The 27481-nt window shown below is 46.0% G+C and overlaps 1 protein-coding gene across 2 annotated transcripts in view; it reads right to left on the minus strand.

Annotated features, from left to right (window-relative positions):
• Positions 1-1358: 1358 nt before the first annotated feature.
• FLT4 (fms related receptor tyrosine kinase 4) overlaps positions 1359-27481 on the minus strand; it is a 97572-nt gene continuing 71449 nt past the window's right edge. Inside the window, exons 11-30 of one of the 2 annotated variants that reach the window (XM_032772240.2) lie at positions 27284-27425; positions 23871-23979; positions 21827-22186; positions 21373-21519; positions 20149-20280; positions 19627-19733; positions 19009-19144; positions 17000-17104; positions 13001-13114; positions 12635-12723; positions 12138-12285; positions 10885-10979; positions 10077-10199; positions 9387-9498; positions 8912-9011; positions 8370-8475; positions 6653-6792; positions 5584-5704; positions 4863-4948; positions 1359-3257 (exon numbers count right to left, since the gene is read on the minus strand). In XM_032772240.2, the coding sequence (XP_032628131.1) occupies positions 3032-3257; positions 4863-4948; positions 5584-5704; positions 6653-6792; positions 8370-8475; positions 8912-9011; positions 9387-9498; positions 10077-10199; positions 10885-10979; positions 12138-12285; positions 12635-12723; positions 13001-13114; positions 17000-17104; positions 19009-19144; positions 19627-19733; positions 20149-20280; positions 21373-21519; positions 21827-22186; positions 23871-23979; positions 27284-27425 (2698 nt within the window). In that variant the 3' untranslated portion in view covers positions 1359-3031. Of the gene's footprint in view, positions 3261-4862; positions 4949-5583; positions 5705-6652; positions 6793-8369; positions 8476-8911; positions 9012-9386; positions 9499-10076; positions 10200-10884; positions 10980-12137; positions 12286-12634; positions 12724-13000; positions 13115-16999; positions 17105-19008; positions 19145-19626; positions 19734-20148; positions 20281-21372; positions 21520-21826; positions 22187-23870; positions 23980-27283; positions 27426-27481 lie in introns of both variants that reach the window. The other variant, XM_032772232.2, reaches the window with a different exon arrangement.

A 27481-nucleotide genomic window follows, 5' to 3' on the forward strand; every position in this document is an offset into this window, starting at 1 on the left:
GATACTACATCAGAGGGAGTGTCTGCAGAGTAGACAGTTTTACTCATATTATGTGTATGTTATGCATGTATTAATGTTGTTGCACATATAATAGGATTTGATTCCCCGATCCCTCCTGCCCCTCCACCCTAAAATAGGATACAAAATATAGAAAGCAAAGCAAATCTCTGCTGAAGTACGACTGCAACATTAAAAATAAAATGTCATTCCAGCTCCTTGCCCTTGACCTGCAGATGGACTCACCCAGGCTGCCTTTAAACAATGGATTTTAGTGCAATAACTTTTCCATAGACTGATGCTTGTTCACATGTATATGGAATCTCCATCCACTCTGTATTCTGACTACAGAAGCACAGACAGCAGTGTGGGTCATTGCTTGTGATGATAACAAGGCTATTTCAAAAGGCCCTGGACACACTGCTCTGCGACTGTGTTAAATGTGGGGTTTGCTGGTACATTTTCAACCATTGGGATTGAGAAGGTCTTTTGTAGAGTGATGTTTTATTTGTTAGGGCTTTTTTGCAGCTGAAGTGTATTTCCAGGTGAACTCTTTTCTATGGAACATCATAGAATCATAGATTATTAGGGTTGGAAGGGACCTCAGGAGATCATCTAGTCCCACCCCCTGCTCAAAGCAGGACCAATCCCCACATGGCCCCCTCAAGGATTGAACTCACAACCCTGCGTTTAGCAGGCCAATGCTCAAACCACTGAGCTATCCCTCCCCCATTGAAGGCTACCACATGTGATGAGTATAGTGAGGACAAAAAAGGTTGAGTCTAAATGATGCATCAAGAGACTGGGCTAAATTCAGCCGGGGTTTATGCCAGCTTCTGCCACAATGAGCCTGGCATAGAATCAACCTCCCCAGAGCTCAGGGGCTGCTACAGCTGAAAAATGGGTGACAGTATAGGCATGGCCTTGGCACCTAGAGGATGCACTGATTCAGTGTCTCTCCTAGCAGCCTCCATCAGTAGGGTTCCTTAGTTGAGTCATGACCACAACTTAAAGCTACTCTAGCAGCTGACAACTGTGGGGTGAATTCCCACGGGGTGCAGTGGGATTAGCAGGCACAGGGAGGTCTGAGTTTTGGGGAATCTCCTCCAGCTCTCTGATATGCACATCATACTATAATTCCACTTAAAAACAAAACCACCCACATTCCCATTCAACATGTAAACTCACAGCCTCACACTTGTGCAGAGTATTGTAATCAAACAGTGAAGACATTGAGTGCACCCACGACATACAACTCAATGTGGGTAAGGTACAGAGAACGATAGTGCTAACTTTGTAAATGCACAAAACCCTCTTATGGGGGAAAAATAGAATCGGGAAAAATATATCTGATACAAAAAAATAATAATAAACTCAAAACAAAACCCTTAGTTCTGTACATCGAAGCCTGGCTTGCAAGCAGAATTCCTCTGGTGCTGAGATGTCAAAGGTATAGGGAGCTTCTGCCTCTGAAAGGTGTGTGGGATGAGATGCTAAAAGGAAACTCACAAGCTGCTCAAATGAGCCTTTTCACAAAGATTCCTCTGACGCTTGTGTGAAGATACTCTGTGGCAGTGAGAGGAAAAGCAGGTGGGAAATGGCAAGGAATCAGAACAGAAATGTGTTCAGATGAGCTGCCCAGAGAGTCCCCAGAGCTTCTGAGCTCAAGTGATTTCACATAAAAAAGCTACTGAAGCTGCTTCTGTAGAAACCAATACTTCTTGATTCCACAGCTAAGAAAGCCCATTAGAATGAAAGACAGCTTCACTATGCTGGAGAGTCTGGCAAAGTGCTGTGATAGATGCTGAAGAGGAGTCTGTCTGAGGTGTGGTCTCCCCTTTGGAGATCCTGCTGGGGCAATGGCTCACTGGCTGCTGCAAGTGTATGCAAATATATGTGAAGCCAATATAGTCTATCCAAGTTAATAGCACTTACCAGACCCACAATGCAGGGTTCTCTCCTCCACTGCAGTGACACCAGCAAACAAAGTGATGCAATTAAAGAGACCTTATCTTTGTGCTTTGTATTCTCCATTGTTTGTAAAATCCTTACAGCTCATTGCAAATAAAAATGTTGTGTTTAGAATCCAGCTGAAATTAACATGACTTCTTTTTGTTTACTTTTTAATTGGGGCAACAAACTGTAGCAGGGCTCTGAGGAGAGGGATGGTTAGTTACCTGCTGCCAGCACAGAGTGTATAAAACTTGACTTTTTCACAGGGTCTACAAAAACAGTGGCTATTTCTCTATCTCGCTGGGGTGACTTTAGCTATTAGCTGATAACTGTTTCAGGGCTTGTTGCTTAAAATGGCAAAAATATTCCATCTGATTAGATATAAAGGCAGGTCTCCATTGCTAGGGATGCTAAATGCCTGGGGATCAATCACAAAGGAATATTGGTAGGACTGGATGAAGTGGTTTTAAGGGGCCAGGAGCGCTTTCGTGGGTTACACACACATTGGTATGTTTACGGGGAATATCTGAATCCACTGGGATCCTCCCATCCACCGCTCGGAAATGTCCTGCTCTTGTTGCTGGTACCACTTCGTAAGTCTTCCGTTTGGTTCTGAACCTCTCCTCAGTGGCTGAAGTCATGAAGACTAAGAGAGTAGAAAAAACAATCCAAGGAAAAAAATTTGAGGCTGCACATCAGGAAGAACCTTGACTCAGACAGATCTATTTATATCTGACCTGAAATGGGGCTTATTGAGTGGAAGCCTATCTGAATAGAGGCGGTTGCAGCACTGAGCACAGATGCATGCTAACCAGTGGAATTAGTCCATCTCACCCATACAAATAAAACAAAACATCCCAATCAGTGACGTGCTCTCTTCCGTGTCTGAGTGGATCAGAAGCTGGATCCTGAGTCAGTCTGTAATTCCGAGGTGTTCTTGCTCCCTTTCTCCATCTGTTTTGTGGGGATTTCCTGCTGTGGTTTGTTCTGGGTTGGAGGGGAAGCTCCATATGGCAGTGGCAATGCAGCATGAAGGGTGGAAGGTGGTGTCTTCACATGATGTCTCCGCAGCCTGTTCCAGTTAATACTGCTCTGAGAAGAAGGACGCATGGACAGCGGAGGGACTGGCCCCCTCTCCAGGTGGGGTGTAGCTGCCATCCTCTGAGTGTTCTGACAGTTCCCCATATTCACTGTTGTAAAAAGTCTGGCCTCCGACCTGGGACTGATACAACGGTCGACACCTGTCTCTCAGGTCGACACCTGCCAACTGTTCCACTGCCAACTCTGCATTTCGACTGGGCCCTTTACTGCTGTTAGCAAAGAGAGATGCAGAGAATCAGTTCAGAGCAGTACTGGAGAAACCCAGCACCTCTCAGAGAGGCTTCCCAGCATCAGAAAGAACCCCGTTAAAGAGCTGGTAAAGCATGGAGGCAAGGCAGTCATTCAGGGGGACACCCTGCATGCTAACAAACAGCCAATAAGCTAACAGCCAGCACTCTGACGCCCAGCACTCTAACATCCGGGGCACCCACCACACTGATATGCAGCACACTCAGGCCCCGGGCCTGAAACTGGGCAGGTGTGCATGTGTTAGAATCTTCCCACACAGGCTGCTCTGTGGAAGCTATTTCAACTCAATGACTGAACTAGTCTTTGTGGGGCCTTTATGTCCAGAGGAGGATCCCCGGGTCCCACTCCCTGACCAGCCTCCTCCTCCCCCTTCTCCTCAGTGTGCACTGCCAAGCAGGGAGACCCAAGCCTACCGCACACATTCCTGCATCCAGTTCCCTACTGGCTCTGCTGCAAAGTAGCCTTTTGCAGCTGCATGATTATTATTATATTGTTTTTGGCTTGCAGCTGGGAACCCCAATCAAGTTTCAGGACCCCATTGTGTCAGGCACTCTAGAGGCAAGTAACAATTAAGACAGATCCTGCCCCAGGCAGTTTCAAGTCTAGGTGTCAGACAGGATGCAACAGGTGGCAGAACAAACCAGGTGGGAGAGTGCAGGAGAACAAGGTAACAACATGAACAGAGTTCAGCAAGAAAGCAGAAATTTCAACTTACCACCTGCCTAACTAACGCCACTGGGCAATGATTTGTAGGCATTACGATAGAGGAAAGATGTAAGGAAGGATTTTAATAGACATGGTGGCTTTATGAAATTTGCCAGGGAGATTTTCCCAGGTGCCGTGGGTTGTGTGGGAAAAAAGCATGGAGGTGCCTGAAGAAGTGAACAAATACTTCCGTGTGCCTTGTTATCTCACCAGAGCCATTACTCCTTTGCCTTATGGAATGTGTTTTGGGCTGTCGACAAGGGGTTGTTTTTATTTAACAACAGCTTTCACGGGTCGCTTTGCTGAGGTATTTTACCACTTGTTAACGCTTATACATTTCACTCAGGGCTGGTCTACACTATGGGGGGAAATCGATCTAAGATACGCAACTTCAGCTACGTGAATAATGTAGCTGAAGTCGAAGTATCTTAGGTCGAATTACTCACCGTCCTCACGGCATGGGATCGATGCCCGCGGCTCCCCATGTCGACTCCGCTACTGCCGTTCGGGTTGGTGGAGTTCCGGAATCGATAGGAGCTCGTTTGGGGATCGATATATTGCATCTAGATGAGACGCGATATATCAATCCCCGAGAAATCGATTGCTACCCGCCGATACAGCGGGTAGTGAAGACGTAGCCTCAGATGACTCAGCCCAACTGCACTATGCAAAAGCCATAAGACCAATCAAGCCCTTTATTGCAGAGGGCTCTAGGAATGCTGCCTCCAGTAGCAGATTCTGTGAGTAGGCAACTGCAGATACTTCAGTGATCTCAGTGTATCTTGCCTCAGGGTGCCTCACAGCAAGCACTGCTGCGGACAACAAGAGTGGTCCATGGGAGTGAGTTAAGGAGGTACCTGAATCCACCTTCTTTTCTGTGTCTGTTTTCTATCCTCTCAAATTCCTCTGATGCCAGGACCATCCCACTGTCCGTTTGATTGTCCTGGGAGGAAACAAGGAAGCAACATGCATTATGAGTACCATCCCTGTTAAGTGATCCATTTGCTCATCAAGCTCAGACTCAATCCTTCATTAAATCAAATACAGGAGGCAGCTGGGAAGGGTGAGAAAGTAGCCCTGAGGGGATCGCGGGACAATTTTATCTGCAAGTGCCATAGTTTCACTGGGGCTCACTTTTCAAATGTAGCCTCCTAAAAATGACATGTGCAAATGCCGAGTTTGCGTGTGGCTGCCTGGGAAGCATTCCCAGGTGTTATATAATGACCAGGGATTGTTAAAGTCTGGCACAAGGTTATTAGCATATGACTGGTCCTGTCGTGGATTACAGTGTGCTTGACCTACTGGCCTTGTTCTTACAAACCTGGAAAGGGTGAAGCGTTGAATCCTCTCTGGACCTCGCTGGCAGATCTAATTTACTTGTTCAACACTCAGCTCATACAGTGATTGGCGCTACAGAGAATCCTTACATGACAGATAGATGAGTGTGCATGGGATGGGATGAGATAGTATTGGGATGAACAGATAGAGAACCGCCCTTCCTCCATCATCAGTAAATGGGCCAGAAAACAAACAATCCCCTCATCCCCCCCTGCCCGTCTCCACCCAGACTCTACTCACCGGGTGTGTTTTATACGTTGTGTGAGTCATGGGAAACTCTTCAAAAGTTTTTATTCTGGATGGACACCTTATCTGATTTCCTCCAGTCAAACAACCGGGGAATGACACACAGTTATAATATCTGGTGAGAGAAGTATACAGCACACAGTAAACTAAATAAGCCGATATCTGGATCGGTGCTCCACAACAAGCCACTTGCCCTATGCTACCCTCTCAATATAGAGCTTATTCTAGGGAGCAGGCAACCACAATGGGGCATTTAAGGGGACTGGAGGGATTCATACACCTCAAGACTCTGGTGCTGTGAGGTAGCCTCCCGTTCTTACACTCGTGGAGTGGAATATTGTGTTCCCTGTCCCTCCTGCAGCAGAAAGCACACTTCAGTGAGAGTGGCAGCAAGGCAGCCTTTCCAATCTAGCCCCAGTCCACCAAAGGTTCCCACCTACCCAAACAGAGGAGCTGTTCACCTGAGCAGGGGTAGGGTTACAGTGCTTAGCAGCAGGGGTAGCTGCTGATGTATTGCTGTAGGGGACAAGGTTGAGAGGGACAGAGCCAGTTACACTGAACGGAGACATGATGAAAGCTCAACATGCAGATGTCCTCATGTCCCAACATTAGATTGTGGAACGGCCTCCAAAGAAAGAGGCGCAGGCCTGTCACTTGCATCATTTAGAAAGGGACAAGACAAAGCACAGCTAGGATCTACCTGCGTTGGAAGAGAGACAGATTGGACAGACTAACAGGTCTCTTCCCTTGCTAATGCACAGGACACTGAAATCTATAACCATGGTCTTGGAAGTGTGACTGTCCTGTTAGTGTAGCTGGAGGTGGGTGGAAGAGGCAGGTCGTATGCTCAGACATCAAGGTCTCTCCCCAGTCACCGAAAAGAACATGAACAAAACCCAGATGCAACATCTTTAAGTGTTGGAGACGGATCTGCCTAGAATGTGACCTACCAGCCTAGCACTACTGTGATCTTAGCACTTCCAAAAGGCATCGTTAGAAGTCTGGATCCCTGCTTGGCTCTCTCTTTTCCTCTCACAGTGTTTCCCAGAGAGCAGGGACTCACCTTGCTGCTAAGCTGTGGCAGCGTAGCCTCATGTCAAATTCCTCTTCATCAGAGTTCTGCTGGGCAGAGGAAGGCACTTGGGAGAAGCCGTCATCTTCGGAGCTCTGAGAGTCATTCAGTGGGATGTAATCCTTCCCCTCCTGAAGGGAAGGAAAGCGAATGTGCTTATAGAGAGAAGAGGATTCTGCAAACAGGAGAGAACTTTGTACATAGACACACTCAATAATGGGAGGGAGTGTTCCCATTGTATGCAGTGTTCTTGTATGCAGTGTTCCCATTATATGGAGTGTTCCCATTGTATGCAGTGTTGGTCCCAGGATATTAGAAAGACAAAGTGGATGAGGTAATATCTTATATGAGACCAACTTCTATTGGTGAGAGAGACAAGCTCTGTGTAAACTCAAAAGAACAGAAGTTGGTCCAATAAAAAGATATTACCACACCCACTTTGTTTCTCTAACATTCTGAGACCAACACGGCTACAACTACACTGCATAAAATGGAAATATTCCTTCCCATGATCACTTCACCCACCCTGTCTCTCTAGTCCCATTTTAGGTCTTCTGCTTTTCTGGAACACAACAGCCCCCTGGAGATTTCCATGTCCTTTGAGTACAATGAGTTAAGTGTCTTTGTGCATACAGGTGTGTACAGTGTGTGCTGATGTGTATGTATGGGGGGAATAGGGAAAGAAAATAACTCTATATCCATAGCTTGATAATGCATATAGTTCCTTAGGCTTTCCTCTTCTTGAGGTGTTTATAACAGGTATGCATGGTACTTGTTCTGCTGATCTCCATCCCTAGGCTCTCTGTTAGCCATTTAACTGCCCCGGGGCTGTCCTGTACGTACGATACAGAATAAACACTACATCGGGCGCTGCCTTGGTATAGTGCTTCTCTTATCAACTACTGAGCGGCACCTGCAGTGTGTTTCACATCACACACCTGTTATGTAATGTACCCACGAAATGTCAGCGTTCCAAATGCACACAGCTGCCGACAAGACGTCTGTATACATAAAATGGTTAATTTTGGTTTATAATTGAGAAGGTTAGTCATATTTAAGCATCCAGCCTATCTTTTAGTGTGCAAAGGAGACGTTAAAACCACAGTGGCGTGCCCATGCCAGATAAAAGTGCTGATAAGTTACTGTGTAGTAACAGTTAGTAATACGTTAAAGTAAATCTATATGGCACAGTTTGCATGTGTTTGTGTAAAAAAATAACTATTTCATTCAAATGTCCTCGAAACTCAGATCCGGAGAGTTTCAAGAATTCCTGCTGTTTGTTAATTGTGCCTGCCAGAGGCAGGAGTCTGCCAGGAGTTTGAATCAGTTTAAAAATGAAAAAGTCATAATTTACAGATAAGGATAAAAATACTAAAAAGGCAACCGAGAAATAATGAAAAAGATCTGTCCAATAGCTAGACAATAGTGACATGTTTGATACTGTGAAGTATATATTTTACAAAGTGAAACTTACACTAATTTATACCAGCCAACATATATATTGTATCTCCAATGGTGCTATGCTGATTTGCACCAATGTAGGCTCTAACCCCTGTGCCTGCACACACATGCACAAACACATACAGAGTGAGATGTGGGCATAGCTGGCCAGCGGGATGGCCAGCAATGAAAGGAAGAGCGAGTTGTCTGAAGAAAACTGGCCCAGTGCAGTTTGGTGCTGGATTACGACAGTGCATGAGAACCTCACCTGCTGGACATTTTCCTGAAGAAGGTCCCCCAGGATCTCTACCAGGTCTGAGAAAGTTGGTCTCTCCTTGGGGTCCCCATGCCAGCAGCTCAGCATTATACGATAACTGCCAAGAGGAAACAACGTGCACTATTCATCAAGTTCATCCTTCTTGTTCAAGCTGCAACTCCTGATTGAACACATGGACTACTGTGACACCCCTGTGATGGAGGGGAATGTGATCCCCCATGTCACCACTTGGCCTCCTATAGCAACATCCCAATTTGGTTACCCTGTACAGAAGGAAGTTTAAAGTTGAATTATTTTAAATAGCTCTGAAACATCCCTCTAGTTCTTGTGATTATTTTTACTTGTTTCAGGCTCCTTCCTGGAGCTTGGTAGGAGACTAAAGAGTAATTGGGCCTGCCCACCACACTGGTTGAAAGAGAGAGGCTATCCATCCTGCCTGGGGGACTTTCCCCTGGCCTCCTTGGCCCAACGTTTTCTTGTGTTTTCTATAGTATTTCCTTGGCGGGGGTTCAGGTCTGAAATCTCCGACTCACATTTCTGCGGTTGTGTATTCTGGAGCTCTCATCCTGGTACCATCTTTCAGTCTCTGGCAGAACTCCTCATTGATCTGCACTCCAGGGTAGGGTGAGGCACCTAGAAGAAAAATCCAAAGATGGTCCGAGAGTTGGAAAATGAAGTCTACAGGACAACAACCAAACTTTCTCCTCATTCTACCTTTCCTCTCAAACCAAACCGAGAGATACAGTCACTGTTCTGTTCCACTCCCATTCATGAAGTGGATCTTCCTTCTGAGCCAGAAACCCTCACGTTAGGAGTAGGCTGTCTCCAGACCTCTAGTCTCACCTACCACCTTTATCTTGCACTGAGAGGAAGTGATCACCAGAATGCCCCACATTGGGAAGAGATGTCATTTTCTTCCCACTTCTGCCTCAGACATATTGCAGAAGAGAACATTCTTCCTGCACAGCAAGGCATGGTAACATCATCATCATGACCACTACCACTTACCTAGTGAAAATATCTCCCAGAGGAGGACTCCAAAAGACCAGACATCACTCTGGGTAGTGTAGACCTTGTCAAAGATGCTTTCTGGAGCCATCCATTTCAGAGGAAGGCGAGCCTGTGGGACAGAGGCATGCTGTTGGAATTCAGTCACTATCACAGCCTGGAACAAGGCTTTGGATACCAACAGGGAAACAAAGCCAGGCATCCTGCAACTGCTCTTCCCTGGCCAATTTTATAGACAGATGAAGATATAAATGTGCAGTCAGGAAGTTCTTCAGTCAAAAGTAAGGAAACATTGAAGTCTGGTAGATATAGAAGGGGATTAGGGACAAACGGGCAGGGAAGAAAGGAGGAATAAGGAAAGTTAGGAAGCTAAGAAAGGTGAGATAAGGATGGACTGATGGGCAGGAGGGATAAGGATTGATGTCTGGGAAAGAAAGAGAGATGTACACAGATCTGCCATGCTCTGTTTAGAGCTCATTAGTGATTATAGCAGTATATGCACAGATAAGTAAATATCACATTCCTGGCTAAACCCAGCGAGGGGTTACAGTCTGAATGTTCTCCTGTCACAGATGGCGTTAGACCACTCATTCATTCCTGTTTCCCTGCATACACTAGCCACAGGATGGTTTTTATACTTCAAGTCCCAGTCCTAATCCAGATGTGAGTTAGCTGAGATTCTATACTCACACTGCCCTTCCTGACGTAGTCAGGATCCTTGTAGATGTCTCGGGCCAGCCCAAAGTCACAGATCTTCACCACATTGTTCTCTGACAGCAAGATGTTCCGAGCTGCCAGATCTCTGTGGATACACTATGGGGAAAAACAATGGCAAAATCACAAAGAGCAGGACTAGTGGGGGATCAGAAGGGGTAGAGAAGGAAACTGAAGTGCCTCTCATTCAGTTCCCTCGTAGCAATTAAAATAGGAACCCAGCACTTCGGTGCACTAGCCTTCCACCTCTGGAGACCTGGGATCAAATCCCATTAGCTCCCAAAGAATAAATAACACCCACACAAATGACTGCCTCACAGAGTTTTGGGTGGTGGAAACAAACAGAATAAAACAAGTCACATTTTGCTTCCTTATGGGAGCTGTTACCTTTTTTTTTCTTTTGAAAGAGGCTGAAGTTAAAAATCAAAAGGAAGGTTGGTGTGGTAGCTAAGGACCTGAACTGGAACTCAGGAGATCTGAGTTCTATTTGTACCTCTGCCTCAGACTTCTTGAGACCTAGTGGTTCAATCTCTCTGTGTTTCAGTTCTCCACCTGTAACAAGGGAACTAAGAATAGGTTCCTACCTCCACGGGGGGTTTGGTGGATATACTGATATCCACCTCATTGCCTTTTTACAGATGGGGAACAGAGACACAGAGATTAAATATATGCGTACATATATATAATACACACACCTACATATGAGGGATTAAGTAAGTATGATGTGGGCACCATGTAAGATCATTCATAGACAGACAGATGTAAAACAGTAAGGCAAATTTACCTTTCTGGATGCCAGGAACTCCATTCCACGTGCCACCTGGAAGCTATAGCAGATTAGGTCTTCCATAGTCAATGGACTTTGCCACAAATCATCCACTGTCCAGAGAGAAAGAAAAAATGTTATCTCACCTAGCTAGTGGAATTTACCCTCTCTCACCTGCAGCCTACCTCCACAACTGCTGGACTAGGCCAGCATCAAGGCAAACTACAGGGATGTTTAATGGAGCCTGTTTCCTAAAAGTACCAGATCCACCATAGAGTTTCCCTGTGACCATTGCAGGTGATTAAATATTCAATCAAGGCATCTGTGTAAGTTTGAGGAAGACTATTCCTGCAGCTAATGCTCTTCAATTAGGACAGTCACAGAGAAATCCCAGACCTACGGAGTCTGTGTCAATTGCAGAACCAGGCAAGCAGCGGATACTTCCAGAAGAACCATATTCACCACTATTAATATTTATTATTTATATTGTGGTAGAAACTAAAGGCCCTAAGGTATCAGAGCCCATTACCCTGATACTAAACATATACAGAGTGAGAAGTTGGTCCTGGACCCAGAGAATTTACAGTCTAAGTTTATTACAAGAGACAAGAGATGGATGGTGGTGGTGGTGGGGGGGAACGACAAGGCAACAGCGAAGTGATTAGATTAATTAATAGTCTGCCTCAGCATCAGAGGGGAAGAAGGCTCCCTCTCTCTCCTCTCAGGGATCTCCCTTTATCTGTCTTCACATAAAGAGGAAGATGCATCTCCTACAGCACACGGGGAGAGAAACTCACTGTGTAGCCCCACTAGTCTTCCATGTGACTTAGTCAACCCATCTGGAAAACTGAATAAAATATCTAGTTAGGAGACAAAGGTTCTACCCCCACCTCTGCCAAAAACTTGCACTGTGCCCTAAGGCAAGGCATTTAACCAGTCTGTGTCTTGGTTCCCCCATCTGTAAAATGGGGTGATACTTACCTGCCTCTGTGAAGCTTTTTGAGGCTCCAGACAAAAAGCTCTTTGTAAGAGCTAAGGATTATTATCTGTTATAAACTGCTAGTGTTCTCCATAGACAGTATTAATCTTCATCATACTGGCTTATGTAACTAGGATCACATAATATCACGATTCCAACTAATGCAAGACAATTGAGTCAGAGTTCCCTACTGTACATTGTCAGATGCTCTAATTATTCAATGTTAATTAAGTTTGGCAGTAGTTTAACAGGATGAAGTGAGAAGCAGCTCATGAAAACTGGGGCTCATTACCTTCCTGTATAGGCTGTGCTGTCTGGCTCTTGTTCATTAGAAGCCTGTTGAAGATTGCGCTGTCGCTGGTACCAAAGCGACTCCTTCTGTCTGCTCTCACTGCTTCTACTAAGGACCGGACCTGGATGCGCAGTCTGGGTGATTTCTCCTGAGAAGCAGGCCAGGCCCAAAAGGTAATCATGGGACACATCGTCTAACCACTGCAGCAGTAATTCAGCTGACACATTTATTGTATCCTAGGCTTCTGAACTCTGGTCCACCAATGCAGCCCAATCCTGGTCTAGAAGCACCAATCTCCCATTGGACAGAAAGTAATTTACTCTCTGCTTTCACGTGTCAAACACACTGTTACATGGAACTGACACATTTCTAGGGACATGATGTCTTTGTATCTCATTGTCAGGGTTAAGCTCATTCCAAGCCAGAGATATTCTTCTTTGTTCACTAATCATGGGAAAGGCCCTTAAAGATGACACAAGATGAAGGAGGCTACATACCCTGTAAGGACTGAATCCTTCCCGTTTGGTCCGCAGGTAGTTGGAGAGGTTTCCATATTTACAGAACTCAACAATAACCATGAGTGGGCCTGGAAGAGAAGAAACAAAGGAGTTCCTGGAGCAGAGTTAAGGATATGGGGCTAAAATCTGTCTTGATTTACACAACATGCAATCCCATTGTGCTCAGTACATACACAATCACACACACATAAATACAAACAGTTGCATCCTTACACTAACACACACCTACACAGTCAAACACACAACAGAGGAAATGGCAGTGAGGCAGAGGGAATGATGCCCAGCATGGAGGTGAAAGAGCTTTTTGCTTCACAGCCAGCTGCCTTGGTGGTCTTGCATATTTACCATTGGGCTTGGTGCAGGCACCCAGCAGGTTAACAACATTGAGGTGATTTCCAATGTGAATGAGGATCTTCAGCTCTGACATCAGTGCCTTGTGCTCACTTGCAGTAGCTCCCTCTGGAAACAAATAAACCGAATTATGGTTCCCCCTTAATTACAGCCCCTTCCTCCTCCCTTCTTTTTACTGAGGCTTTATCCCCAGTAGCCTCCAAACCATGGCAGCATGATCCATAACTGAGTTAAAACAGTTCTTGTCAACATGGTTATGGCACTAGTGTAGATATGGCTTTAGGACTTTTGAATATTAGCTTATCAAGTGATAACCCCAGCCCTGCAGAATCACTGTTAGAAGGCGAGGTGGGTTGGACTATTAATGTAGAGCACTAAAGTAAAAGCGAACACAGGTTGGGCCTGACACACTTAGGCCAGAGGTAGTTGGAAGTGGTTTATATCCAGGGACAAATGACCACACAAGGGTTATAGAGACAAAGGCAGACATACACACACGCACACACACACACACACACACTTGTAACTTGGCCATTTGACTTCGAGCTGATGTGATGAGCTACAAACCCATTTCTGGGAAACAAAAGGAATCTGGGGTTTCCTGATCCTGACTGAAGATAGGAACGTACAGGTTCAGAGTCCCCAGCTTGATTTTAACCCAGAAGTTCATTTTCTAGTCCATTTACTATTCTAAACACCCAAAGGTACTCTTTGAATAGCTCATTCTACGTGTCATTTTCCCCAGAGAACACGAACAGCATCAGGCATTGTGTCTTGGTAGTAATTTAGGCAGCAAGATACTTCGTTATTGCTCCATGACTCAATTTCACTCACAATTTGTATTTTCCTTTATCATGAGCATTTTCTCTGCTACGTTCCTCCATCCTAATCTCACCACCTCTGGGATTTTCAATTTTTGGCTGCTTCACTGTGGAGATTTTCCTAACTTGTGTGGAAGGAGCTCCTTCTTAAACCAAATCTGCCAGGCCTCAAAGTCAGAAAACTGCAGCACCTAAAGGGGATCTGCAAAACTTGTGGAAAAATGTAGTCACAAATAGCCACATTTTCAAACAGGCTTCTGAAGTTGTTTCCACAGATTTTACATGTGCATCCATATGTACAAATGGGCACTCAGATGAACAGTTACTTGTAGGGCTGTAGATTAATCGCAGTTAACTCATGCAATTAACGCAAAAAATTAATCACAATTAATTGCACTGTTAAATAGAATACCAATTGAAATTTATTTAATATTTTTGGATGTTTTTCTACATTTTCAAATGTATTGATTTCTATTATAACACAGAATACAAAGTGTTCAGTGCTGACTTTATATTATTATTTTGTATTACAAATATTTATACTATAAAAATGATAAACAAAAGAAATAGTATTTTTCCATTCACCTCATACAAGTAGTGCAGTGCAATTTCTTTATTGTGAAAGTGTAACTTACAAATGTAGATTTTTTTTGTTACATAAATTGCACTCAAAAACAGAACAATGTAAAACTTTAGAGCAGACAAGTCCACTCAGTCCTACTTCTTGTTCAGCCAGTTGCCAAGACAAACAAGTTTGTTTACATTTATGGGAGATACTGCTGCCTGCTTCTTATTTACAATGTCACCTGAAAGTAAGAACAGGCATTCACATGGCACTTTTGTAGCTGGTGTTGCAAGGTATTTACATGCTAGATATGCTAAACATTTGTATGCCCCTTCAGGCTTTGGCCACCATTCCAGAGGACATGCTTCCATGCTGATGATACTCATTAAAAAAAAAGCATTAATTAAATTTGTGACTGAACTCCTTGGGGGAGAATTGTATGTCTCTTGTTCTGTTTTACCTGCATTCTGCCATATATTTCCTGTTACAGCAATATCGGATGATGACCCAGCATTTGTTTGTTTTAAAAACACTTTTCACAGCAGATTTGACAAAATGCAAAGAAGGTACTAATGTGAGATTTCTAAAAATAGCTACAGCACTTGATCCAAGGTTTAAGAATCTGAAGTGCCATCCAAAATCTGAGAGGGACGAGGTGTGGAGCACGCTTTCAGAAGTCTTAAAAGAACAACATACCGATGTGGAAACTGCAAAATCCAAACCACCAAAAAAGAAAATCAACCTTCTGCTGATGGCATCTGACTCAGATGATGAAAATGAACTTGTGTCCAGCCGCACTGTTTTGGATTGTTATTGAGCAGAACCTTTCATGAGCATGGATGCATGTCCCCTGGAATGGTGGCTGAAGCATGAAGGGACATATGAATCTTTAGCGCATCTGGCACGTAAATATCTTGCGACGCCGGCTACAACAGTGCTACGCGAATGCCTCTTCTTGCTTTCAGGTGACTTTATAAACAAGAAGCGGGCAGCATTATCTCCTGCAAATCGTAATCAGATTTCTTTGTCTGAGCGATTGGCTGAAGTAGGACTGAGTAGAGTTGTAGGCTTTAAAGCTTTACATTGTTTTATTTTTGAATGCAGTCATTTTTTGATACATAATTCTACATTTGTACGTTCAACTTTAATGACAAAGAGATTGCACTACAGTACTTGTATTAGGAGAATTGAACAATAAGATTTCTTTTGTTTTTTACAGTGCAAATATTTGTAATAAAAAATAAATATAAAGTGAGCACTGTACATTTTGTATTCTGTGTTGTAATTGAAATCAATATATCTGAAAATGTAGAGAACATCCAAAAATATTTAAATAAATGGTATTCTAATATTGTTTGACAGCACGATTAATCACATGATTAATCGTGATAAATTTTTTTAATTGTTTGTCAGCTCTAGTTACTTGGTTTCCACATGCAACTAGTCCTCTCTATTTGCTTTCCCCTTTTGCTTACATGTCAGGAAGTTGCATATATGCCTGGTAACCAATATGTGCAAACAAAAGTGATTTTTTTTATCCAAATGGGCAACATGCAGAATAGGAGGGTACCATGTTAGAAGTCTGCTTGAAAATGTGGCCACATAAGTTTAAGATCTCAAATCTGTAGCATGCAATCTTACTCCAGCTCTGAAACTAGCCCTAAGGCAGGCTCAACTCTCCTGACTTCAACAGAGTTGTGATCTGAATGTGGCCCTTAAAGATGAATTACAACCACATTTGAAAAGCAAATGATTTGAAAAGCAGCTCCTCCTCCACTGACCAGCCGAGAGTGGGGTTCAGGCTTCTGTATCTCTCCTTTAAGAGTCACTGATATCACCCAAGCTCTTGAAATGAAGCAGGAAAGGAGTGTTTTCCTGCTCTATGCACAGCCTCTTAGGTGTCTAATATTGGTGTTATTAGAACCCTGAACTTGAGTCTTGGCAGCTATATGAAAGAACTGATTTTTAAATATTTTGATTCCCAATGTTATTGTACTTTGTGTCAGACGTGCAGTGATCTAGAGACTATGTTACCAGTTTGGGACCTTAAACAGTTCTACACAATTAGGGTCAGGTTTTCAAAAGTATGTAGGTGCCTAAAGATGCAGATGGGCGCCTGGTGGGGTTTTCAAAAGTGCTTAAGCAGGTCAGGTGCGTCAGAACCAGAGCTGATTCCAATGGGAGTGAGGTGCCTGACCTTCCTGGGAACTTCTGAAAATCCTGTTAGGCACCTAAATACCTTTGAAAACCTGGCCCTTTGTCCTTCCTTCCCCTGTCTGCTCTGCCATGTTCCTTCCAATGGACCTGCATGGGGACAGGACATCACTTATCAGAGGTAAACAAAGGCCATGGAGCTAAACGTTAAAAAGGAAGGTTGTTCCTTTAGGGCATAATCCAACCCCCATTCACCTCACCAAGGATTGGGCCCTTGGACTCTTTAATGCCATGAGCACAGGTATGCGCTCTAGTGATGACAAGGGATTAGTTTAAAACACTCAAGATGTTTCTGTGAAAGACAGATAATATTAACCAGATGGACGTTCCTAGGCAGATGACTCATCCCTGCTGTCCACAAAAGCCATTCATCCTGCCTCCTCATCTTCTTACCTTTCAGCATTTTAACTGCCACAGTTTCACAGCTGTTACTCTTATTAATCCCAAAGGCAGAGGCTTCCACTACCTTCCCGAAAGCGCCATGGCCCAGGACTTTACCTGCCAAGGAGGGAAACACAGGGTAAAACGGAGCATCATGGACGACTGGTGCGGGGCCTGGGGAAATGGGACAAAAACAAAACAGGAAACCACGAGAAGGAGAAAAGGAGTGACAAAGGAAGAGGAAGAAGTGCCGTGTGCACCCTTCCCAGGTGGCTGCCTGTTCAGATGGTTATAATGAGAGAAAGGGCAAGGGGGGGAACTGAGACAGACCCAGCATTGTCAAAGCAGAGGAAGGAAACAGCTTGCGGAGGTGAGGTGCCATTTGTTGCCCTGGAGCGGAGTGCATGGGAAAGGTGTGCGTGACACCTTGGAGCAGAACTGCCAGGGCTGATGTCATTATTCCAGTCCTTGGCGTTCTCATGCACAGCGCTCCGTGTAACCCTTTGTAGGCTACATAAGGAGTGGAGTGGTGGTGGTGGTGGTGGTGGTGGTGGTGGTGGGGGTGGTGGTGTGTGTGTGTGTGTGTGTGTGTGTGTGTGTGTGTGTGTGTGTGCGCGCGCATGTCTCAGGGTGGTGGAGGCATTCCTAGGGCTGGTTTTTAGACCGGAGCTCTGAAGTACCCTCAGGCTGGCACAGTTCTGCCCATGCAGCTGCATGTTCCCTCAGGACAGCTGAAAGGAGATGCATGCCCCGGGCAAGCCAGAAACCCCAGGCTTCAAGTGCACTGGCTGCTCTTCTGTTAGCCCTTCTGAGTTGCAAGCCATGTCCAGCAGAGGGGTACTCCTGAGCAGGAGATGGACTCTAGCGATGGGGTGGCAGAGTTATGAGCTCTGTGGTTTCCCTGGATCGAGGTGATGAATGGAGTGAAGGAGTGTGATCAATTCCAGACGGGGAAGTTTTTCATAAAGCAAACACCACATCAGACAGGACACGAATAGTAACACAGCTCTGCGATAGTAAACTCCCTCACTGGATCCCAAATAATAATCAGCTCTTAATCACACCCCTGGCTGGTACATTAGTATTATTATACCTATTTTACAGAAGGAGACACAAAGAGATTAAGGGCCAGGTTCTTATACTCGTGCTCCTGCACAGTAACACCTTACTCCACAAGTAGCCACACTGAAATCAATGGGGCTACTAGTCCAGTAAGATAATACACAGGGTGAGTTGGGGATGCAAATCTGGCCCCAAGTGACTAGCCAAAGGTCACAGAGTGGGGTTAGAACCCAGGCATCCTGACTGTAATGGCAAAATTACATTCCTGACCCTATGCAGTGTTGTTGTAGCCACATGGGTTCCAGGATACTAGAGGGACAAGGTGGGTGAGGTAATATCTTTTATTGGACCAACTTCTGACCCTAGCTGAAAGATGGAGCACTGGGAGACTCAGCAGCATTGGTGGTGGCCTTCCAAAGTGTTACCAGAGCCACCACTGGGGAACGATTTCATACAAGTTTTCCAAGCTCCTCATCCTCCTAACTCATCACCCAGTGTGGACAGGAGCAGGGCCTCACAGGGAGAGCTACATAGCTCTGAAAGCTTTCACAGTGAGATACAGGAGCTCTCAGAGAGATGACAGCACACACTGTTCACAGAGAGAGAGCAGGGTTCTACAGAGGCCTGGATTTGGGGATCTGGCCACGATAAAAGAGTGACTCCTGAATCCCAGCAAAACAGGGGCCACAGAAAGAAAGGGAATACAATCCAGAAATCCACAGTAGATCCCAGGATGGTAGCCAAGGAGAGGCAAAGAAATCTGCCAAGCATAGCTGACCCAGGACACATTTGAAGGTAGAAGGCAGTGGTCCTGAAGCCAAGGAAGTAGTGGACACAGAGAAGGAGAGAGCGAGAAAGCTGGAGCCCAACCATCAGACGCAGCCAAGAAGCTCGCAGCTGCCTGGTGGTAAGTGCATAGCAAGGTTCTGTCTGTCCTGTGGCCAGCAAAGAGCTCTCACCTAACCGGAGTCGCTCCCGTGGGAATTCCCACTTGCTGGAGTCATAGGGCAGGTATTCGCACTGCTCCTCCAGGGGAACCTCTCCGGGGTCCATGATGATGGACAGGTAACCGGTTTTGATGTCAGCGTGGGCAGGCTGCAGGAATCAGCAAAGAGGGGGTGTGATTAGGCAGTTCAGCACCAGTTCCAGTGGGGAGACGCTTACACGGCTCCGGTTCTGTCCTACTCCCTTGTGCTGTGACCTGACTCCCTTGTTTTCTGGCACCACAGAGTAAGTTTAATTATTCTGAATGGGGGATTTGGGGCTCCCCCTGATTTTCCCTCACCCCCTTTGTTTTGGGTCCTCTTCTCCAATGCCAAGCACCATTCTGCCTCCTTCTGTGTGGCTGCTGTGAGCCCTGTACTTGGAAGGGAGCCAGTCCAGAGCACCATTCAGTGATTGTCCTGCCAACAATGCTACAACTAGGGACACGCTGCAGTGGCTTTGAGGATCATCTTTGCAGCTACACCTCCCACCCGGAGAAGCAAGAGCCCTGTGAACTCACATCTCCATCTCCCCTCTGCTCTCCACCCTCCCTCCCTGGTGCCACACTGCGGGGACAAAAGCAGGTTGTGTACCCTTTTGATGTTGCAGAAGATGAGGATGAGGAGGATCCAGAAGAAGACAGCGATGACCCCGGTCCCAATGAGGATCACGATCTCCACGTTAGTCCGGTCATCGGAGCCTGCAGAACAGGAAGGGAAATTGCCAAGTCAGAGAGATGCTCATTCTCCACCTCCTGTTCCAGCCTGCCCCATCCTTATCATGCATCCCAGAGCGTACTGTGAGGCAGGTGTTGGAGACAGTGCGTCTGTGCCTTCCCTCTCGCACAGGGCTGAGCACAGGAGAGTAAGAGACTGTTGTGAGAGCCCTGTTCCCTCTCTGGGAGGAGGGCTATGCTGCCCTGAGAGTATCCAAGCTTGGCCTAGAGATGCCCTTGGACTCCTTGTCCTGGCACTCCAGCAAGATGGAGGGGCCTTCACTCACATCTCTGCATCAGCTGTCTCAGAGCACACAGAAGCAGAGAGGGGCCCTCCTTCTTTGTCTGCACCCCCAGAGTCTGAGGGAATTGTTCCCCGGGTTTGGGATGCTAGCGGTACCTTCCACAGAGACGCTGGCTGAGGAGTTCACACAGCCCTTGGCGTTGCAGACGCTGCACTGGTAGAGCCCAGCATCCTCTTCTCTCACCCTCTGGATGCTCAGCCTCTGGTTCGAATCCGCCAGGTCAATCCCTGAAAGGTACAGAGGCTAATGGTATCAATGTGAGCTGGTGCAGTCTCCAGAGGGAGGGGATTCTCATGCCAGACAAATTCAGACTTGAAAGAAAATGCAGCCTTTTAACAGTCAGGGTGATTAGCCTAGGCTCCTGCACATGCCCTCAACTAGCTAACAAGGTTTTAAGCATGGCCTGCCCAGTCTGCAGTAGGTACAGGATCTGGTCTAACAGAAGATGTTATCTAACATGTCACAGAACACGGCCTCTTTCCTCATCCACACATGGCCTCCAACTAGTTATAAAAAGCCCCTCAGGGCCTGTCTAAGGAAGTGGTCTGAAGCAGTCACAGGAACACGCAGGACTCAGAGCACAAGGAACCGTTGCAGGGAAAGCAGGGAACGCTCCCGTTACTGGCTCCAGTTTCATCGAGCCCTCACATGTGCACAGCACCATCTGTGAAGCCATCCCATTTGGAGCGTGCCCTCTCCCTTGGGCCCTTCCGCACCCTGGCCGAACACATGCTGGCAAACGTTACTGTTGCTAGCAGGGCTCTTGTGAGTTTCCCTAGAGTGGTATGAACAAGGATTTTTTGATTTTTTTTTTTTTACCACAGAGCTGTGCAGCTAAACCATGGCACAGACTAGCCCCCTTGGTAACCTGCAACATGGCTTCATTACATGACTAAACTGTACTTCTCAAACCAAAACCTACAGGCTGTTCAGGGAAAATAAGCCAGAGGTGCCTAGCAGCACCAGTATTTATCTGCCCTAGCAGCTAGTTACCCACGCAGCCTGCAGTTTCAGATGGAATATGGACAGAGTCTCACTTTGCTACACCTTGTCACAGTTCAGCAACTCCTGTCTGCACAAGTCTCTGAATAAGTGTAAGCATGGTATAAATGCAGCTGCGGCTGAGCCAGGTCCTAATGCGGTCTGGCTGGCCAGTGAGGACACAGTCAAATTGTGGCAGAACCTGGATAAAAAACATTCCAGCCCAGCTATCTAGTAGCCGTCTCTAAACCAGGGCCATGATTCATATCTAGTTTGCCTGGCTGTCCTTTGGAAGAAGATTCCCTGACCTCAACTCCACCTTCTTGAACCAACCGTACCTGAAACCTCTTCCACCAGCTTCTCGTCTTTATACCAGCTGATGTCAGGAATGTGAGCACCATCCACCTTACAACGCATCTCTATTGAGTCGCTGACGTTCACCCATATGTCTGTCAGGTTCTGCTTCAGTCTGGGGATCTCGAGGGCTAAAGGAGCAGCAGCATCCAGACAAAGAGGAGATTAAAGACAAGCAGGAGACAGTTTGCTTTGAAGATCATCTCGGCTTATACGGTACTGGGGAAAGAACTCTACAGGTCCTAATATACTGTAAATTTTGAGTATCTAGCCCCTTCTGTGTGAGGCTGAGACAGGCAGTGCTGAGAACTCTCTCATAGCCAGCACCCCTTGCTGCTCAGGCCCTGTGCACCCCATCCCGGTGCTTCCTTGTGTGCTCCTTTCCCTGCATCATGCCCACCATCACAGAGTCATTCTGCTTGCTCCCAAGCTCCTCACCCTGTACAGAGATGTATTTTTTGTGGCAGTGTTTCTCTCTGGTCTTTCGGTTCTGCACCTCGCACACATAGTCTCCCTCCTCCCTCAGGGAGATGTTTGGGATGGTGAGCAGCAGGGCAGCGTCGTTGGAATCGGGTTTGAAGTGCAGCTCCCCTTGCATCTTGGTTGCGTAGTGGTGGACATTCTTGCAGTCCAGGACGAGTGGGTTGCCTTCTTCGTGGTGCAGCTTTGAGAGGTTCAGACGGTACCACTGCAGATTCTCATAGGTGTAGTTATCTGCATTGCAGCTCAGCCTCAGGTCCTGTCCCTCAATGGGCTCCTCTGAGGGCTGGGATTCAATCTCAAATCCATCCGGAATGGCTGCCAGGAAGGCAAGGGAAGGAAACGGATGCATGACTGAGATTTTAAGGCTCCATGGGGCATCACTGCCTTACTGGGTGGAATCGTCTCCCTGTACTTAGTGCTCTGAGTCCATCTTGTATATAGACAGGGATAAAAAAAATCCCTCCCCAAAGCACAGTGATAACCTGCATGATGCTGCTAAGAAAATGCTAAAGTGAAGAGGAGTCATAGGTGGTGCACTGAAAGTCTAGGCTCAAATTAAGATTGGGTCACAAATGAAATAAGGTTGCAGGGTCTGAATTTAGCTTTTGGTGGTTACTTTCCTGGTCTGATATTAAAACCCAGGTTTCTAAACCACTTCTGCATGTTTGTACCCCACCAGTTGCACATGCAATCAGGCATTTGTGCATACAAGCTAGACAAGTGCACACACAGATTACTTGGGATGCAATTATCCAATTTGCCTATGCAAACACATATCTGCATACACAAATACTGGCTGTGTGCACACGCAGTGTTGTTAAGTATCAGAGGGGTAGCCATGTTAGTCTGGATCTGTAAAAGCAGCAGAGAATCCTGTGGCACCTTATAGACTAACAGACGTTTTGGAGCGTGAGCTTTCGTGGGTGAATACTCACTTCATCAGACACAGACCCTGATTCACCCATGAAAGCTCACGCTCCAAAACGTCTGTTAGTCTACAAGGTGCCACAGGATTCTCTGCTGCTTTTGCAGTGTTGTTATTAATTATTCGGATAGAAACCAACAGTTTTCTGGGCTCTTTGCAGGCAGGCTCCACCCCCAAACAGCATATAACCCACACAGCCCTCAGGCACAAAATCACCATGAAATCCTGTCCAGCTCTCAACTTCTACATAGCAGGGACATGGGCCTGTAACAGCAGGGCGTATTGCAGGTCAGGACTGTGTAAAGGAAGTTTACACAGCATTTCACTGTGTGATCCCTGGCTTTAGACAATACTGTCAGTCTCCAGCTTTTGAAAACTCAACTAGATCAAATCCATCTCTGCTCTGCACCCTCAGGATTCCCCAAGGCTCCTGCCAAGTGTCTCACGATCCGAACGCAAACCGGGAAGAGTGAAGTTACCCTACAGAGCACTAGAGGGTGCTGTTGCATCAGACACACCTGATTGTTGCAGGCTCTGATTTTTATGATTATTAAAGAATCAGGTTGTGAATTCTCCACTCCAAGGTAGGCAGGATAGTGTAAGGAGAGCGGATTCACAATCTGTGACTAACATGCAGAGTCCCAGAAGATGCTGACATGGGCACTGTTTTTCAGTATTGAATTAAAAAAAAACCCTGCAGCAGTGACCAAGCTAGTTTCTCCCCATCTATGCCTGCCTAAAAGATAAAGACATTTTACTTTAAATGCTAAGTTTGCTACCAGGATCTATGCCTTTGTCAGCTGGATATTAGCCTTCTTTAGGACTCTTTATGTGAGATTACATCTCCAGTTAACGTGGAAGCTGAAGCTAGTGAAGAATGCAACTGGCTTGCTGAGATGAATTTCTGATTCTGAGCACATGGCACCAGTTCTCTGGGCTCTGCACTGGCTGCCTTAGGGTTTCCAGGTGGAATTTGAGGTTTTGACCTATAAAGCCCTAAGTGGCTTTGGGATCTGCCTATTGGAGGGACCCAAGAGAGACAGGCAGGCCTCCCTGGCATTTGGTGGTACTCACTGGTCACATAGAAGTAGATCAGACGTTCATCTCTACCCACTTTGTTGGAGGCAACACACTTGTACATGACGGAAACATTGGCTTCCTGGATCACCAGTTTGCTGACGGTCTGATAAAGGAAGTGAATGTCAGAATGAATGATGGTGAGGGGAGAGACAGGATCTTCATGGCTCTCAGGCTGACAATGGGACAGGCAGCAAAACACAAACAGCAAAATCCTCCCTCCTTCCCCCCAAAAAACCTTAAAGTGCTGTTCTACCCTGAACAGTGATTGTGCCCCTTCCTATGCAGCGTACTGCTGTTGACTCTTGTGACAGCAATACCTTTTTGCTGCTTTCTACTCCTGTTAGTACTGCAAAGCCTCTGTGGCTAACAGAGAGTGAGCAGGATTCTCGTGTGCATCAGACACTAAACTTCACTCAATCATACAGAGAGGAAGCCCACAGAGGGCTACGGAGATAATGCAACAAGCAGGTGTCCCTGAGCGCCCAATATGGCCTGCTGAATCTTTATTCCGGGTGATGAAGAGTGAGAAGGAAAGAGCTCTGCTTGATTCCCAGATCCCAGGTTTAGTTGGCAGGACTTGCAATTGGGAAGAAAAAATCTTTTTGTTTGTAAACTGATCACATCTGAACATGATGCACCTCAGTATCACGTTATGGGTGCGTCTTAGAGCAGAACTGTACTTTGGCCCTCATTCAGGAAAGCACCCCTCTAAAGGAAAGCAGGAAAGCATGTGCTTAAAGTCCCGTTGAAGACAATGGGACTTGAGAATATGCTTAAAGTGTTTTCCTGAAGTGGGTTCGTTAGTATTAGGAGAAAATCAGGGGTATGAAAACATTGTGCATCTCACCATTTTAGAGCCTGTTGTAATTTTTTCTCCATTCTGTAAGTTCCAAGCTTTCATTTAAAATTCTTCTTCCTTTCCCCATTGCCAAGGTACAGCCAATGCAAAGTAAGCAGGTGTGCTGCTGTTCTGTTAGTTCAAACTTAGAGTCATAGAATTTAAGGCCAGAAGGGACCAACTTATCATCTGGCTGATCTCCCGTACATCACAGGCCACCAACACTGCCCTGCACCTACACACTAAGCCAGCAACTGAAATTAGACTCAAATATTACATCCCACAGGAGATTAAACTATTATGTGCCACAGGCAGAGAATAGGAGGGAGAGAGGTGCACCAATGGCTGAGGCCCCTGTAATGGCAGGGAAATGTCTCCAGAAAGACAACAGCTAGTAACACAAAAGGTTGGAATTCACTCTTCCTCCACCCTATTCACCTCACTCAGGTGTGAACTTCAAAGCTGTGTGTTATGAAGTGCTTCCCAGTCAAAAGACATTGCAGCATGAAGCCTGGGCAATTTCCTTCCCCCCATTCTTTATTTGAAAACAACAAGATAATTAAATGCAAAAAACTATGATGCAGTGTCTAAAATGAGGATGAAAATGCAAAAATTAAAATTCTGACAACAAAAATAATTTGCCCACGCTGTGCGTCCTGTACATTTTATAATATTCATTTTGTGATTTAAATAATAATATACTAAGATAGGTAATTAACCAGAATAAACAGGCATAGAAAATACTATATGTCTGCAACATGGCTGAGTTAACATTATTGGAACCTTATGTGTTGCATTTTCTGACATCTTGTGTTTTTTGCTCTGCGACCATAATTTTGCATGAATGTAGGGATTTTTGCATTTCTTATATGTCTTTCTGTAAAGACTGGATTATCCTATGCTGAACCCATCATTGCACATATTGGCCTTTTTAGCCAATTTTTACACCACCACCTATGACCTGATAACTAAAATCTGACTGGAGGTTCTCAAACTGTGACCTGTGGACCACCCTGGACTTGAGAGTCCTTCCTGAAGAATGAAGAGTGAATCCATCAGTCAGAGTTAGGAGTTTCAGAAGGGAGGTGGGTCCTTCACAATATCTCTCTCTTTGGGGTGCGCAGAATAAATTGTAGGAGACACTTTTGGGGACACAACTTCCCACCACAAGCAGCAAAATTCTCTCCTCCTAGAGCTTTGGTAACTCTTGTGGGGCTTCACTGTCTGACTTAGAATTTTGGAATATTTACATTTAAAGTTACATCTAACTAGCTGGGGAGTGGGCAGGACAGAGGTGAAGAATGCAAGGGATAGAGGAGGAAAGAAGAAGGGGAAAGAAGGAAAGGAGGAGGAGGGGAAGAGCAGGGGAATGAAGGACCTAGATAGTATAAGAAAAGATGAAAACTGTGCTAAGAGGTTCCAGGTTCCATGACCATCTCCCGATACACCTGTTTGTCACCAGTTCACGCTCCTGCTTCTGGTGTGGACACTCCACCACTAACCCTGACTCAGAACTGCTCTGATCAGATGCATAGGCAGCATCTTCCCGTCCACCGCCCTTTCAGTCGCAGTGACGGATTCCTGGCTGGGGCCTTGGAACAGGAAGTGACTTTGGAGGTGTGTATGAAAACAGGAAGTGACTTTAGGAAGTTGGGAGCCATTTGTTTGTTCTCGAGCCTGCATCCCTGTGTGTGTGTTTGGTGTCAAACACTCTAGCCTTGAACAGGAAGTTAGTCATGAAGGAGTGCACAGATCACTGACACTTATGGCTACCAGGGGATGGAAAGAAACGGCTTTGAATGCTGGCCATGCTTTTATAGGGCCACAGATCAGAAAGAGGGAGAGATGTCCCTTCTAGAGAGGAAATGCACTGCAAGAGCCAATGGAATTTCTTGGACTTCCAAGGGCACCTCCTGCACAAACACATTTTCATTCACAAAGTGGCAATGGACTCAGGCCAGGATTTCTACACAACCTTTGTTCTTGGCTCTTTCCGCAGCCCACATAAGCAAGCGAAATGCACCACTGAAGGCAGGCATTTTCCTGGGATGTTCAGAAGTTTCCCCATCAGCCCTGGCCCACATTCCCTCTTTCTGGGGGGGTTTGGTGACTGGTCAGCAGTATTTGGCTGACTCCTCCGAATTAACTGATTTGTTCCTGCCTTTATATCGGCATTCTGCTTCTAAGAAGAAATGTCCATGTGTGGGGTTGAAGGGAGGGGAGTTCGAGACTCAGAGTGAGGCCGGAGAGAGGCCTGTCTCTGGGGCTCAGTCCAAGTCCAAGGGAAACCATTCTCTCTCCAGCTTGGTTTGGCAGAGACAAGCTGGAACTGCATGTCAGGCAGCCAGGAACTACCCCAGCCAGTTGACGATACTGCCTGCACCTCTCTGTTTCTCAGTCCCTCTCTACTGGTCATTGACAGGGCTGGTACTTTTATCTCACAGCTGAGTTCTTGGCAGACACATGGGCATGGCTTCTCATTATTCTGTGATCACTAGACAACCTGATGCTGTTACAGTGCACCCACATGACGAGCTCAGGCCGTGGAGATACAGAGAAACAACCTCACCTTATTTCTTCCTTCCACAGACTCTGTCCAGGTGTCGATGCTCTCGATGGGGTTCTCGGCATCCTGCGGGGACACGTCCTTCCAGTCTTTGCACTCGGGCATCCGGTCCCGCTGATGGCGCCTTGCTGCCCGCTGCTTGCTACTGCTCACCCGGAAGCCATGGGAAAGAAGAGGGGAGGGGAGAGAGGGTGCCCGCTG

This window comes from Chelonoidis abingdonii, chromosome 7 (assembly GCF_003597395.2).
Source record: "Chelonoidis abingdonii isolate Lonesome George chromosome 7, CheloAbing_2.0, whole genome shotgun sequence".
Lineage (NCBI taxonomy): Eukaryota > Metazoa > Chordata > Testudines > Testudinidae > Chelonoidis > Chelonoidis abingdonii.